At 62.3% G+C, this 16094-nt stretch overlaps 1 protein-coding gene across 1 annotated transcript; it reads right to left on the reverse strand.

The window, feature by feature from the left end:
• Positions 1–206: 206 nt before the first annotated feature.
• WNT6 (Wnt family member 6) lies at positions 207–13007 on the reverse strand. The gene is made up of 4 exons (XM_051848156.2): positions 12508–13007; positions 2964–3184; positions 2378–2712; positions 207–986 (listed from the first exon to the last, which is right to left on the reverse strand). Exons 1-4 carry the CDS (start codon positions 12585–12587, stop codon positions 525–527), a joined length of 1098 nt encoding a protein of 365 aa, XP_051704116.1. The 5' UTR covers positions 12588–13007; the 3' UTR covers positions 207–524.
• Positions 13008–16094: the final 3087 nt, after the last annotated feature.

Consider the following 16094-nt stretch of genomic DNA (forward strand, 5'->3'; position numbering starts at 1 on the left):
AGATGTGTGACAAGAGCGAGCAGGAGAACGCCAAGGAAGGGGGGGAGGGTCCGAAGAGCCGGTCCTGCGGGAGAGGGGGACCCCTGCCTGATGACCCCTTAGATGTTTGCTTCTGCCAAAGCCACCTCCCTCCGTGCACCCTCCGGGAGCCTGGCCCTCGGGAATCCCGCAGCGGGCCAGCCCCTCCCAAACGGTGGGCCCAGGGCTATTGGTTTAAATATCTTTATTGATGCTAAATTCACCCCCCAGCCAGTGGTCCACAGTTCTGAGCAGCCTCACCTGCAGAGGCTACAGACTGGCCTTCTGGGTACCAAGGAGAGGGAGGGCCTGTGTTGTCTGTCCCATCAACGGCCGGGGCGCCTTGCGGGGTGCTGGCCTGCTCCCAGGCCTTCGTGGGCGGGCGTCCATCCCAGGGCCGGGACCTCGCAGTCCCGAGAGGCCCGGAGAAGGGCTTTTTTCGCAGGGAGCGCCTGGGCCGGCGCAGCGCCCCCTGCCGGGGGAGCGGCGGTTCTGCGCAGTCGGAGTCAGAGGCAGAGGCTGAGCTCTTTGCGCACGCGGCAGCGGTGGCACTGCACCACGCAGCACCAGTGGAAGCGGCACAGGCAGTTCTCCTCGAGCTGCACGCTCTCCTGGCGGTGCCCGCGGCCGCAGCACAACAGGTCGCAGCCGCTGAGGTCCGGGGCACTGCTGTTGCAGGCGCGGCCGCGCGTGCCCGGAGAGCCGGTGCGCCGGTTGGGGGCGCAGAAGTCGGGCGAGTCGGCCGCGTAGAGGAGGTCGGCGCGGCCCGGGGGCTTGAGCGTGCGGACGGCGGGCAGCAGGGCCTTGCCGTCGTTGGTGCCCATGACGCGCGAGGCACCGTGGAAGCGCTCCAGCAGCCGCGCGCCCACCTCGCGGAACGGGGGCAGCTTCTGCCAGCAGGTGCGCAGGGCGCATGAGCCGGACAGCCCGTGGCACTTACACTCGGTGCGCGTGTGGCTCCGCACGGCCTGCGGGGAGCAGAGGAGAGGGCAGATGGCGGAGACCGTGGGGGTGAGGAGGTCCCAAAAGTAAGAATGGGGGCTTGGGGGGGGGAGAGAAGGGATAACAAAACAGACCGGAAAGTTTGAGCGCAGGGTGGGGAGGAGGCCACGAGGGGCGCGCGCGGCAGCTGGGAATGGAGGAAGGGTAAGGACAGAAGAGTCGGAGAAGCTGGGGGTAAGGGGCTCAGTGTGCAGCACAGATTCCAGGGTCCAAAGCCAGAAAGCAGAATGGCGCTCAGGGGCGTCTCCCTGGAGGGCGGGGGGGGGGGGTAGGGGAGCGCAGGGCGGTGCAGGGAGGCAGCTGTCGCAGCCCAGCCCTGCTGCCAACCCGGCCTCCTCACGGCCCCCCGGGCGGGCTGCGAGGAGAGGAGACGAGCCGCAGAGCCAGCCGCCTGGGCGTCTGTGGCAGCCACCCCTCCCCAACCCTCTCGACAGGTATGTGGGCCTGTCCGGACATTCCTCCGCCGGCCCCCTCCTCCCTGCCTGCCCGATTCCTCAGGCCCAAACCCTGGAGGACACAGGATATGTGTGTGTGCGTGGGGTGGGGGGAGGTCCCTGGAGCACGCGGGGCAAGGGGTGCAGGAGGGCCCAGGAGAGCCCACAGCTGCCGGCAGCCCAGGAGCCTCGCCTCAGTCGCTGTTGGAAGCCTGGACCCACTAGAGATTTCAGGGTCAGATAAAGCAGGAAATTCATCTCCAGTCCAGGGGTCAACTTGACCTAAAGCCCTGTGTCCACTTTCCACCCCCTCCCTGGTGTCTCCCCCGCCTGTCTTTCTGGAACCTTCCACCTGCCCACCCCACCACCCCCAGCCGCGGGCTTCGTGCCCCTGCACCGCAGCTTCTGGGTCCTTCCTCATTGCGGGAGGGAGAGGAGGAGAGGCTGCCATGGTTCTGGACAGGTGATACCTGCCCTGGGCTAGCTGGGCATCCAGTTGGTGACCAGGATCAGTCAGAGCTATCCTGGGCTCAGCCTGACACCCTCGGCCCCCTGCCCGGATGGGCCCCTGGCCCCTGTGCATGTCTGTGGCCCCTTGGATCGGCTCACCCCATTCTTTTGTTCCCATTTCTGTTCTCTCTTCCACCCCAGCGTTGTCTCTCTCCCTGGCACCCAGATCTCTACCAGCCTCCAGCTTTGCCTTACCTGTCCTGTGTCACGGCTTTGCCCTGCCTACCTGGGGCCCCTAATGGCCCTCCATCCTGTTCCCTGCATGTCCTCACCCCCATGGGACCATGCAGCTTCAAGCCCTCCCAGTTCCCCAAGCCACTACCTCTCCTAGGCCCATCCTCCCGAGTGCCCTCCCAGGGTAGCCCAAACACGCTCCTCCACCACGCACCACGCCTTCCCGCCCCTGCACGCACCAGCCGGCCCGCTTCGTTGTTGTGCAGCTGCACCAGCGCGCGGATGTCCCCGCGGCCCCGCTTGTGCTGCGCGTCCATGAAGAGCCTCGATTTCTCGTCCCCGAAGTCCACGTCGTCGCCGCAGCCTCCCCACTCCCAGGCGGCGCTGGCGTCCGCGGGGCCCGCGGGACCCGGGGGGCCCGGGGTGCCTGGTAGGCCGGAGGGCCGAGGCGGGCCCCGCCCGCGGGGGGCCTGGCAGCCGCATTGCAGCAGCTCGCCCATGGAACAGGCCTGCGTGACCGCGTGGCTGGCACCTGCCGCGGTGATGGCGAACACGAAGGCCGTCTCCCGAATGTCTGCGGGGGCGGGGAGGAGCGGTCAGCGTGGGTGCCCGGTGGGGGGCGCGGAGGGGGCTGGCGGTGGGCCAAGTGACGTGGCACCGGGAGGGGCTTGCAGGGCAGGGTCTGCGCAGGGGGCAGAGGGTGGGCCAGGAGACTACTGAACGCACGCACGGGGAGGTAGGACTCACCCAGCCTAGCTTCCCCCCCACCGCCCGCCTGCGGGGAGAAAGCAAGCCCCCTCCCGCTGGCCCCCTCCGCACACTGACCCTGCTGCAGGATTCGGCCGAAGGCCTTGCTGTGGCTGGAGCAGTTCCAGCGGCGGAAGCGGAACTGGAACTGGCACTCTCGCACCCCGAGTCGGGCGCCACGGGCTAGCTCTGCCACCACTTCCGGCTCGGCCTGGCACAGCTCTGCCTGCCGCCCTGCCAGCCGCCGTGCCTTCCTGCAGATGCTGGTGGGGTCCATGACCAAGGGGCTGCCCACGGCCCTGGGGAGCAGAGAACAGCAGATGAGGGGTGTCACTCAAACCAGGCTTGGTGTGGGCAGGGAGCCGCCACCTGCCCCCACCCACCCTCCCCTCGGCTGAGATGGACATTGTCCTGTCTGGGCTACCATTCCAATCTGTGTCCCCTCTTAACTAGACTAGGCAGAAAGTTGCTACAGAACACATCTTCCTTAAAGCGCCCCCTATAGGAAGTCAACTCAAGGTGCAGCTGGCACTAAGTGGGCCTAAGTTCAAAATCTTCCGGGTCAGCCCAAAAAGAGAGACAAGAAAGAGATCCGCAGAATGATCTAGAAGGCTGCTAAAGAGAGCAAGTGTCAAAACAAGCAGTACCAGGGAAGGGTCGACGTTGCACCAGCTGAGCAGCACTGATGGGGGGGGTGGCGATCCCAGGGGCATGGACACCCACGAGATGCTGAACTGGCCAGGTAACAGCCTCCCTGATGAGTCGCACCCCCCACTCCAGCCCAAACTTCTGCAAGCCGCGGAGGCTGCACTCTGACCTTTGAGGTGAGTCCTTGCACACACTTCTATCGCTTCCCAGAACTGGGCGGCAGGAGGAAGGAGCTGGGGACTGACTCGCCCGCTCCAGGGTCCAGCAACCCAAACCCTGAGCCCTGTCCTGACGTCAGGGGTTGGGGAGGGGCCTGATGTTTGGCGTGGTGGGGAAAGACCTCGCGGGAAGTCCCTCACTGCGTGGACTCCCTCCACTCCTGGCCTTCCCTGCGCCTGCGGAGCGGCGGCCACTGGGTTTTCCTGAAGGTAAAGTCAGTTAGGCGTTCACCCCGCGGGCAACCGCTGTCATCAGACTGCTTCTCTCTGCTCATGGAGCTGTCCGGAAGGAATGAGCAGGCAGAGCACCTGGGAGCTGAAGGTAACTTGAGACCACCCCAAAGCCCCTCCGCAGAGGGAAGGAAAGGTGGAGACGGAGCAGCAGGAGACAGAAGTGTAGAGCAATGGAGCAGAGGTGCAGGAGGTCAAGGTGGCCTACTTTGGAGTTTTGCTTTAGTGCACATCCACCCCACCGTCCCCGTTTGTTCCACAAGAACAGGCTGCCCAGGCTCGCTCCGGCTGCACAACAATGAGATGGAAGATCTGGAATAGCAGCAAAAGGAATTCAGATCTTAAGGCAGAACTCCCAGCACTGAGAGGGGTGCTTGGAGAGGCCGTTGCAGGAGGATGTGTAGGCTCAGTCCTTCAAGGTCTCCTAACATGCACACAGAGAGACACAGACACAGACACACACACAGAGACACACGCGCACAATCATGCACACAAAGACACAGAGACACACACAAGCATATACACACACACATGCACATACACACAGAGACGCACACAGATACAGACACAGAGACACAGAGACATACACACATACATGCACACAAAGACACAGAGACACACACAAGCATATACACGCATGCACACACACACGCACACACATACAGAGGCGCACAAAGATACAGACACAGAGAGAGACATACATGCACATACATGCACACAAAGACACAGAGACACACACACACATACAGAGGTGCACACAGATACAGACACAGAGACACAGAGACATACACGCACATACATGCACAAAGACAGAGACACACACAAGCATATACACACATGCACACACACATGCACACACACAGAGGCACACACAGATACAGACACAGAGACACACAGAGAGACATACACGCACATACATGCACACAAAGACACAGAGACACACACATGCATATACACGCATGCACACACACACAGGCTGCTGTCATCACCCGAACTCAGTCTGGGAACCACACATCTCAAAGCAAACACTCACACTCCACCCCTTCCTTTCAGCAGCTTAGGGGTCTCCCAGCCTCAGCCCCAGCCCTTAGAGAAGCCCTCTGCGAGTCAGTCAGTATCTATCCATCCTCCATCTGTGGCTCTCCCTCACCCACCTGTCCCACCTTATTGTAAAAAGGGTTTTTTTTTTTTAAAGATTTATTTACTTATTTGAGAGGCAGAGTTACAAATAGAGAGAGAGAGGGACGAGAGAGAGAGAGAGGTCTTCCATCCGCTGGTTCACTCCCCAAACTGCCACAACGGCCGGCGCTGGGCCGATCCAAAGCCAGGAGCCAGGAGCTTCTTCCAAGTTCCCCACACTGGTGCAGGGGCCCAGGGACTTGGGCCATCTTCCACTGCTTTCCCAGGCCATAGCAGAGAGCTGGATCAGAAGAGGAGCAGTCGGGACATGAACTGGGGCCCCTATGGGATGCCGGCACTGCAGGCGGCAGCCTAACCTACTATGCCACAGCGCCAGCCCCTGTGGAAAGGGGTTGAGGCAGCTTCCAGCATGGCTGTGCACGGCCAGTGCACGTGGTCAGGAGCAACTGGAGAGTTACGCCTGTCCCACACTCCTTTGTCTCCCGGTCAGATTTTCCCCCTATTTCCCCAATGTTCATTCTGACAATGTGCTTGTTATGAGTCCTATGTATGCACACAATGTAACACATGTTTTTGAAGGTGTGAACCAGCCACCTAGAGAGAAGACCCTCACTGGAGTCCAGGCCCCTGTCCACATGTTACTTCCTAAATCATTTCCATGGGGCTGGGAGGCAGCGAAGAAGCTGCTCTGGGGATGGGCAGCTCCACTCCCCGCACCTGTGTGGCCAGGACTCTCCCCTGGGGCCTGGGTCTCCACCAACTCCTCGCCCCCACCCCACTGCCCCGGCTGCTGAGTTCTGCAGGGGCCCTCCTCACCCCCTGCTGCTTCCCTGCTTTCCCAAGGTTGACTGGTCTTATCTTCCCAAGGTCACTCTGCCGCATCCTCTCCCCTCCCTAGGAAAGCAGGAGGGAGTAGGGACAAGCAAGAGGAAATGGTGAAAACTCTTGACCTTGTCTGCTTCCCAGGGGCTGGAGATAGGAGCGGAATCACAGGAGCAGGAAAGGCAGGGCCCTCCAGGAGGTGTGGCTGGCCCTTCTCAGGGTTGCAGGGCTGCCCCAGAGCCCGTTTCTCGTCTGGGTCTGGCTTCCCAGGCTGGCCGGCTGCCTGGGAACTGGACTTGTTTACGAGCTGGTCAGGAGGCGGGATGGGCAGTGGGAGCACCGAGGGTCCCCAGGGACCAGCTTGCTGCCTGCCCTCCTGTCCCTGCTCCCATCCTAAATTCATGGAAGTGAAACTCCCACAGGGGGCGTGGCAGGCGCACTCGGGTAAGACACCAAGCCTCCCTTGCAACCCTGGTTTCTGTAGGCTCCGGGCAAGCTGAGCCGCTCTGGGCCAGTCAGTGCCCTTTGTGGGCTTCAGGAAAGCGCCAAGTGAGCACAAGAGGCTCCCATACCCTCGCTGCTCCCATACCCCCTGCAACTCCCCCTCCCTTTACTTTCCTCCCACCCCTTCCTCCTTAGGGAAGGAACTCTGCTACTGGGGCCCCTGGGTGAGCGTCAGCTTGGGGTGAGCCCGGAGCAGCTGGGTCACTTAGGGAGAATTTGCCTGGTGGCAGAAAGGAATATCGGGTATCTGGGATCTCAGATCCTAAGCAAAGAGCCATCCCTGGACGTAGACAACAAGAGGACAGCTCTGAAAGAACTCAGTACACAGGCAGCACAGGACAAGCCTCAGGCCGGCCACTCTAAGTGGTACGGCCTGCACCAAGATCTCCCTCCCCAGGGTTATGGTTGGTAGGACCCGTATGAGGCGGCATCAGGGACTGGCCAGTTCCCCATGCTTGTTGACAAAGCCCCGGAGGCTCCAGGGTTCTGGACTGACCTACATTTCCATCCCTGGTTCAGAGAATCAAAGAAAATTCCAGAAATTGTCTAGTCTGACTCCACCCATCTCCACCCCCCAGCCCCCACCCATCCCCTCTCCCCCCATCCCCTGTCCCATGGATGGTCAGCACAAGAGGAGAGGTGATGGACCGCAGTCCTCAGTGGAGGAATCCCGGGGCAAGAAAAGTTAGAAATAAATATTTTTAAAAACTCAAACAATGCTGGATGGAAATGGTGCATCAGGAGACCGCTCCTGCCATCCTCCACCCTAGCAGTGCTGGCTAGCTCTGCATCCGTCCCAGACCACACCACTGAATATCTGGCCCCAGAGCCACTCACCCCCTTCACACCTCTCGTCCTCAAGATCATAGCCAGCATCTCTCAAAGTCCCCCCCCCCCGCCCCGCAATGACCTTCCCCTGCTCATCCCCCCACCAGGTGTCATTGTTTTGTGGGTGCGTGGTATCCTGCCAGCAGCATAACTCTTCTTCATGTTTGCTTGTCTTATCTTTCCAGATGGCTAGAAAACTCACCCAGGACCAAGCTCTCACCAGCGGGCATGAGCACCTCCGCAGAGCACAGAGCTTCAGGGGCCCACCAGACCTGGGGCTGCACCTGACTCTGTCTGCTCGCTCCGTCATGGTGGTGAGTGGCTGGGCTTGTGAAGTCACCACTTACTTGGCACTTGTTGAACGGATGATGAGACTTAATCTTCTGAGCCTCAGTTTCCCCAGCTGTAGGATGGGAACCTGCCTGCCTCCTAGCCAGTGTGCTCCAAGTGTTTCTCGTCTCCCTGGGAGCCACACCTTTACTCTGGTCTGAGAACACCCTCTCCCCGACTCTGCCCCTACTTCTCATCAGGGATCCCCGTGTCTCCTCCTCCAGCCAGCCCTGCCCAGGGCCCGCTAGGACCCCTCCCCCTCCCCAGCAGCCACTTCAGGGAGCTATTGACCCTCAAGGATCACAGGCCCTCAAGATGCCCAGCCTCATCTCCAGGGTCTCCTACCTTGCCTCCCTCTCTTTCCCCACCCCCCACCCCAAGGTCCCTAACTGACCCCACCTCCCAGGAGCCAGCAGAGGGAGCCCTGAGCCCTGGGGCTGTGGGTGGGGGCTGCACAAGGGTGGGGGAGGTGGATGGTGGAGAAGGGGCAGAAAAATGTTGCCTGGCGGCTGCTGAGGCTGCGGGCCTGTGCCCGCCCGCCCGTCCTGTCCTGCTCTGTCTAACTCGGTAATTACTGCTCCCCCTCCCCCAGGCCCTACCCCCACCCCAACCACCACATCAAAAGCCAGTGATGCCCCAGCTCCATTAACCCCTGCCTCCCCACTGCCCACGAGCCCCCAGCCACCCCTCCCCTGTGCCCCTCGGCACCCTCGGGAGAGGCACGGTCTCTCCTTCCCTGACACATGCCACTGTTCAAAGGGGTTTCCCACTGGTAAGGGCCATGAGAGGCAAAGGAGTGGGCAGCCTGGTCCTCCACTGGACGCCGTGAGGACACACCTGTGCCTTCTGACCTCCCACACCGGGAGGGAGGATGCAGAGGCACAGAGGGGCCTGGACCCCTTTGCTGAGCTCCCAGCCCCCATGGTGCCAAAGGCACTGCCAGCTCTCAACTCCCAGCCTTCTGAGTGGCACCGGGCAAGTCACCTCCTGTCCGTGGACCCGGCTGCCCTCACTGGCTCTGTGAGGATATTGGACCAGGTGATCCCTGAAGCCTCTCTAGATCTAATTTCCAGATTCAACAGCCGGCTCTGAGCTGGCTCCCAGCTGCTTTCCTCTCCCTAAGCTCCTGGGGAGAAAGGGGGAGGGGCAGAGCTCGGGCAGGAAGGGGGTGAGGGCTAGGGGGCGCTCTCACCTCCCCAACCTAGGGGGCGCTCTCGTGTCCACAGCGGACAGGCGCCTGCCTTTCCTGAGCATCCTGCTGGCCGGGTGCCCTGCTGCCAGCCCTACCCTCTCCTCATCCCCTCCGCATCTAAGCGCACATTCTGGAATCCCCCTCTCTGGGCCCTGGTGATCAAACCTCCCATTGACCTCCCCCCCACCAGCTCCTGGCTTAGGATGAGAACCGGGACAGGAGGGGCCGCACCCCCAGGACATGTCCCAGTGCCAGGACTCTGGGGGGCTCGGGGCATGCTCCGGCCTGGATCGAGCCGGCCTCCTTTTGCCCCTGCCCTTTTCTGCTCACAGCCTCATTGTCTCTCTCCAGGGGAAGCTGCCAAAGAGGGAGGCCTGGCCCGGGGTTTGTGGGGGGGGGGAGTTGGGGGGTTGGCCACCCCACCCCCACCCTACCCCACCCTGGAGCTTGGAGGGGGCCCACACAGGGTCAGGGCCCCCAGATGAAGCCAGGGTAGGAAAGGGTGGTAGCTGGGAGACCTGGGTGCCAGCAGAAGGAAGCCTGGCTTCTTTCTCTGCCTCCCTGCGGGGCCAGACGGCGGCCATGGCCATCCCGGGCCTCTGGTTCCTGTTTCCTGTCCATAAGCGAAGCGGGGGTGGGGGTGAAGGGCAAGATGGGCTGGGCAAGGGAGGGGGTCTGGGTGGTGTTTTCCCCAGTGGAACAAGGGGAGGGCGAGTTTCTTTCATAGAAAATATAAAACAGAAAGAGGAGAGAGGAAGAGGGAAGAAGGGAGATGGATTCGGCTGTTCTATGGGAGCGAGTTATTTTCTACATCCTCTGATTGGAGGTATAAATAAAGATGGGTCAGACGTGGGGAAGAACTTCCTGGGGGCGGGCGGGGGGAGCAGAGCTGAGGGGGTGGAGCTGGCGATGGGGAAGCGACAGCTTCTCTCTGTGTGTGCCTCACTCTCTAGACTGTCAGGGCCGGAGCACTGGCTGGATCGCCTAGAGGCAGGGGGCTGGACCAGGCGACCTCAGGACAGCCCGACCAGTATCTTGGAATCTGGAATTCTTCGATTCACAAAGATAGGGTCCCAGTTGGGAGAGACACAGAGAGGCTGCACTGGCGGGGAGGAGGAGTTGGGGGAAGAAGAGAGTGGAAGGGAAGTCTCTCTGGGAGCTGCAGGCAGGTCCCTGAGCCGATTCCCAGGCCTGGGAGACCCCCTCCAGGTCCCCCCTTTCCCGACCAGGACAGCCCATTCAGTCACGGGTCCTGGGGTCCTCTCGGCTCCCGGCCTGGCTGCAGCGGGCTGCTACAGGTTCAGCTGCTCCAGCTCGGGAGCTCTGGCCTGGCCCGTGTTCTCTGAGATCCAGAGATTTCAGGGAACAGCCTGCAAGGTCCAGGCTGAAGTGGGGGTGGGAGGCAGGGGCCCAGGGGGTGGCAAGAAACCGTAGACCCATAGAGTACTCATCAGCCCAAACCTGACCTTGGAGGGCGGCGTTGGAGGGGGCAGGTGGAACAAGAGGGTAAGCAGAGTCGAAGATCATGGGAGAGGGAGGCTGGGCTCAGACCAAAGGAATGAAGTGTCAAAAATAGACACAGGAAAGCCAGGGGCCAAAGCAGGTGGGAGAGGCAGGTTCTCGCCGAGACGCATCTGAGTGAGGCAGTCACCAGCCACCTTATCACGCCAGCCGCTCACTCTTCACCCGGCTGGCCCAGCAGCTGCAGCCATGAAGGCCTCTGTGTTCTCCCACACCTGCCCTCCTCACCTCCTCCCCCACCCCTCACTTCCCGGCTTCAGGGTCAGCCTCCAAGGGACTGGCCCCTCCTGAACAAAGGGACCCCTCCAGACACAAACTCCGGAGAAGAGAAGCGAATCCACCAGCTCCATGCCACTCCACAGCCCTGCCTCCAGCCCCGGGTCTCAGGGCCTTAGAGACAAGCGCTCTGCCTTCCAGGAGCAAGGAAGAGAGATGGGAGGAAGAGACGGCTGTCAGTGCTGTGCAGTAACTGCTGGCATGGCTGCCCAATGCACCCGCACAGTGTGCAGTGAGCAGCAAAGGGAAGACCCAGGGACAGCTTCATGGAGGAAGGGCCATCTGAACAGCAAGAATGAGAACCATGTAGACAGATGGGGGAGGGGAGGGGAGGGAACAGCCTGCCCCCCACACCCTGTGAGAGGGCCAAGTTAGGAAAGGTGGGTTTGGAGACCAAGAAATCCCTTTACAAAGTCTTGCTTGGGACCCTGCATTTTCAGTTTAACTGGATTCGACCACCTGGGGATCCTGGCCTGGAGAAGCTGGGTTGAGGAGAGTACCTGCTAGTATCTGATCACATTCTTGGTCTTCCCTAATCCTGCCAGCCACAGGCCTGCCAGGTAGGCAGGTTATCTCCACAGCTGAGATGTGGGGGGTGGGGGTGAGCAGGGAGGGAGTGCCTTGCCCAAGGTCACAGATTTAATGGTCGAGATTAAATCTCAGGTCTGTCTTTGTCAAAGCTGCTACTTGCATTATACTAAGCCAGAACCCAAGGATGCATGCTTCCAGCTGGGACCAGGGTCGTCCTGGACTTGTCCCCTCACTGACATCGGCCAGCGATGCCTCTCCCACATCAGGGAAAAGGGTTAGCGGCCAGCAACTCCCTGTGTGGGCATCTTGCTCACTGTCCTCACAAGAGAGGGATCTGCCTGCCCCACCCCTCCTTCCAAATCCGAGGGGTAGAAGAGGAGAGGAGTGGAGGGTAGGAGTCCAGCCAATGACGTGACGATATGCAAATAGACAAGACCCTGCCTTCTCAGGATTGGCGGATACAGCCGCGTTCTTGTCCAAGTCTGTCCCCTCTAAACTCTGAGCTATTCCGGGCGGGTGTTTGCAGCTCTGCAGACTGAGAGGAGAAATGTCTTCGGGATCAGGGTCTCGGAGCTGTCCCGGCCGGGCACCCACGCTCTCCGCCCCCGCAAAGCTCCTGCAAGCAACCTGCGCGGCCCAGGTGTCCCTTGGCCCGCTCCAGGTCCGGAAGTCGAGCCCATCCTTTAGCTGGCCAGGCCCCCTTGCCTTCCTACAGGACCCTCCCTGGTTCCCATTTCTCCCGGGCTGCACACGTTTGTGTGTGTGTGTGTGTGTGTGTGTGTGTTTCTTTTCTCCATCCATTAGCCCTGCGTCTGGAAGGGTCCGGCGACTGGGTCTCTTTTCCGCCTTCCTTCCTCTTTCCAGCTCGAGGAAAAAGAGGTAGAGAAAGCCAGGTCCTGACTCAGTTTCCCCTACACCACCCACTCTGAAGGACCCCGGAGAGCATAGAGTGGGCAGAGAAAGGGCAGCTGTTTGACCCTGCCTTCCTCTCTTCCCCCCAAATCCAGCCCCCAACCCCTCACTCCAGGGCCCTCGACGTATCCCCCCCCCCCCAGTTGGGATGTGTAACCACGGATTTCGTTCCTCCCGGTCTCCCCGTGGCCCTTCCCATCCGCCGCCAGTTCCCTGGTGATCTGCCGGGAGCGCAGAGCTTTGAGGTGGCGGAGAGGCACTGGAGGAGGAGCGTGTGCTGGGGTACCAGTGAGCTAACTGGCACCTCGGAAGTGCCCCATGAGCCTCCTCCCATCACCCGCTCGCCAAACTGCCTCGCGGCTGGGTTTCGCCAGCAGGTAGAGCCCAGAAGCAGCGGGATTGCCGCGCGCGGAAGCCCGGGCCCAGTCCCGGGGTCCCCTGCGCCCCGAGCATCGGGAGTCGCACTCACCACCAGAGTCCTCCGACGTGCGCCGGACACAGGAGCAGCAGCAGCAGCAACCCGAACCGGGAGGGCGCGGGCGGCAGCATCGTGGCCGCTCTACGGCCGGCTGGTGCGGGAAGGGGGGCGAGGCTGCGGAGAACCCGGTGCGTGCGGGGGCCCGGGCGTCAGCGAGAGCGTGGCAACGGAGGCGGTGGTCGGGAGGCGATGGCTCCCGCGGCGGCGGCGGCGGCGGCGGCGGCGGGGCCCATCTCGGGCGAGGAGGGCGCGGCGGAGGCGGAGAGCGGACGGGGCAGCCAGCGCCTGTGTCTCCTGCCGAGCTCGCTCGGGAGAAGAAATCAGAGCCGGGGGCGGGGGTGGGAGGGGAGCGGGGCCGGGGCGGGGGCGGGGGGCAGGGGGGCCGTGGGGGTGGCAGTTGCGACAGTCAGGCGGCGGGACTCTCGGGAGGGAGCTGCGCGCCCCGGGGCGGCGGGCGCGGAGCGCCGGGGAGGGCGGGCGCGGGGTGCCGGGGCGGGGCCCGAGCGCGCTCCAGGCTTCGGGACGCGCTCGCCTCGCCCCCTCACCTCGCCTCCCCGGGACTGCCCCCCGCCGCCCCCGGCCGCGGGGAATCGGGGAGGAAGAGCGGTGGGTGGGGGGAGGAAGAGGAGCTGAGGAATGGGGGACGGGCTGGGAGACGTTTGACAGGTTTGTTGACTGTAAAGAGAGAAAACTTCCCAGGAATGAGGGAGTTTGGGGGGGCGGGGAGCGGTGCGCAGGGAGATGCAGGCGCGGGGGGCCCCCCGGGGAGGAAGTTGGCCCGGGGCGCGGGGCGCTCCCCGGGAGGGTGTGGGACTCCCCCGCCAGAGCCGCGGACCCGGGAGGGTCACCTCCTGCCGTTGTCGCCTCCGCGCCCCCCGCGCCGTCCTCCGCCTCTCCTGGAAGCGAGGAGGAAGCCCTAGGCCTCGGATCTGGCTCCCCAGCCGTCCCACCTCCGCAAACCCACGTTCGGGGGCGGGTGTAGGCGGGAGAGGAGACCGCAAGAGAAGCCTCTGGGGCCTGCGCTCCTGCGCTCGCACGTGTGTGCGGGCGGGAGGCGGTGGGGCCCAGAACTCCCACGGCCGGGCCTCGCGTGTCCGCGGGTCCTGGCCTCGAGTTCCTCCCCTGGCTTGGCCCGGATAGAAGGGGTGGGAGAGCCAGCTGCAGGTGAGATGGCGTTTATCTGATTCTCTAATGCCACAAAAATGTCTTTGATGCCCCTGGCCCCCTCCCCACGACGGGGAGATCAAAGCCTCTGAGGGCGGGGGCGCGGGGGACAGCTCCATTCATCACGCTGAGCGGCTGGCAGCGGGCGGGCAGCAGCCCCTGCGCCTCTGGCCCAGGGCAGAGGCCCCCCGACGTGCCCCAGAAGTGCCGAGGGACAGGTGGTGTGGGACATTCGGAGCAGGGGCCAGTCTCCCTGCTACCACCATCTGGAACAGCCAGAAACCTATAAGAGTGTCCTGGGGTGAGGGCAACAGATGGAGGACTTCAGGTCCATGTGGCAGAACCTTTAGGAACCCCAAGAAAGTTACTGGTCATGGGGGGCCACTTGGAAGTGGGCAGTGAGGCCACTGTCAAGAAAAATCAGACCCCTGTGGAGCAGAGAGAAGATGAGATCCCAGGGATAAGTGGATCAAGATGAGACTGGGGATCTCTTCTCCAAAGCAGGGGGCCACAGGGCACAGACACCTGCACCCCGGGAGGAAGCAGCTCTGGGTAGGAGGAATGAGCAATCAGGGAAGAGAGGGAAGAATTGGCCCAGGCCCTAGGTTTTGTGGGAGCCCCACCCTGGGGCCCTGGTATCCAGGCTGTCAGTCCTGGGTACGAGGAGCTGAGCCGCCCCAGAGACGTGGAAGGGAGGGACTGGGGGACACAGCGAGGGGGCCTGCCCCTTGAGCTACCCTGCCTCCTGCCGGGGGTGCGTCCCAGTGCCACGCGCAGCTCCCGCTTTCCTGTGCCGGCACCCAGGCTGGGCAGGCAGGCACGTGCTGGGGCCAGATGGTGACAAACAAGCAGCGAGAGGGCTCTGGGGGTCCCTGGAGGCTGCAGGTGGCCGATGACCACCCCCCTGGGAGCTGCTGCCTGCGTTCTGAACCCCCTTCCCCCCAGCCCCCCACCCTGCTACTGTTATTACAGATTAGGAAATGTTCTCCCTATCCTGCATTCTTCTCTGAGGCAAGAATTTTAATGTATTTGTCTTTGTCATCAGGGGACCTGGGCTCTGGGACCGCCCTGCCTCTGCCTGAGCAGGGAGCGCCCCGATTCTAGTCCCTGCTGCCTCTAGACCCCCCGTTTCTCTCCACCACTGCCTCTCCCCCCTCGCCCCAGCCCTGCCCCTCGCCTCCCCCCCTCCTAAGACACAGGCTCTCTGTGGGGTGGATAAAAATGATGTTATTGAAACAACAGAATTGGGAGCAGTGGCAGGGAGCAGGGATCAGTTCAGGAAACTGGGGCGTTTGCCAAGAAGCTTTCTCCCCCGCAGGCGGCCTTTCGGCCCCCACCCCCCACCTTGCCTACAAACACACAGAGCACGCCCCACCCCTCCCGCAGCGCTCACTCTGGCCGGATGCTGCAGCCGCCTTGGCCATCCCTGGACTCCCCAAGCCCTGGCCTTCCTTGCACATTCCTAGTCCAGTAGTACCTGTGGGGACTTCAGGCCAGGAGGGTGGGCTGAAGTCTGTGCTGGGCAGGCTCGGGTTCCAAGGACAGCCTGTACCTGCACTCACACCCCTTTGCATCCTCATGTAGAGGTTGGCTGGCATCTGGGCAGAGCCGCAACTGTGACTTCTGTCCTTATGTCCCCAGCTGGCCAGGAGAGGAGCTGGGGGGGGGTTTCCACCCACCACTGTCACCTTAGAAGCAAGCAGAGCCGGGGACTGGAAGACACAGGCCGAGAATGCGTGCACAGCCACACACACACACACACACACACACACACACACATGGAGACACAGACGGCTGGGCACGAGCTCACAGACGACACTCCCAGGGACAGCAGAGTCCCCTGGCCGCCCTAGACAATGCTGTGGGACTTGCACCCAGTGGTGTAGACAGACACACAGATGGGCTGGCTGGGGCTGAGAGCTGTGCCTGCCTCCCTGTGGATCACAGGGATGTTCACACACACACACACACACACACGCACACGCACATGCACCCACACACACCCCACCTCTGCAGAGGAATGCTCATGAGAGTCTGAGCAGCCCAGCAGTGGGCAGCACGCATGGGGAGGGTCAGCCGCACCCCCTCTCTAGCCTCTGGGCCCTGGCCCCCCCTCCACCTCCGTCCTGAGGCCCTGCTGCACCAGTGAGACAGGGAAGGAGAGAGCCGGGTGTCTGGCTCTGGGGCTGGAGAGGAAGGAGGGGAGTGGAGGGGGAGAGAGGCAGCTGGAGACAGATAACATCAGCATCGCTGCAGGCCAAAGCAGCGCCCTCTGTCTCTGTCGGATTCTCTCGTCTTTCTGGGTTTTTCACGTCTCCCATGGCCAGAAGTTGGTCTCTGTGTCTGTCTCTAAATCACTTTCCCTGTTTTCTTGTTTCTCGGAATGACTGAAGCTGCAGGAGCCCAGGAATTTG

This window comes from Oryctolagus cuniculus, chromosome 3 (genome assembly GCF_964237555.1).
Source record: "Oryctolagus cuniculus chromosome 3, mOryCun1.1, whole genome shotgun sequence".
In the NCBI taxonomy this organism is placed as follows: Eukaryota; Metazoa; Chordata; class Mammalia; order Lagomorpha; family Leporidae; genus Oryctolagus; species Oryctolagus cuniculus.

Bases quoted from the DNA above. Each gene is read 5' to 3' on its own strand.
- WNT6 (XM_051848156.2), bottom strand. From the start codon at position 12,587: ATGCTGCCGCCCGCGCCCTCCCGGTTCGGGTTGCTGCTGCTGCTGCTC. The intron at 3,185-12,507 runs GTGAGTGCGACT...TCTGCTCCCCAG, and splicing joins CACGTCGGAGGACTCTGGTG to GGCCGTGGGCAGCCCCTTGG. The intron at 987-2,377 runs GTGCGTGCAGGG...TGCTCCCCGCAG, and splicing joins ACAACGAAGCGGGCCGGCTG to GCCGTGCGGAGCCACACGCG.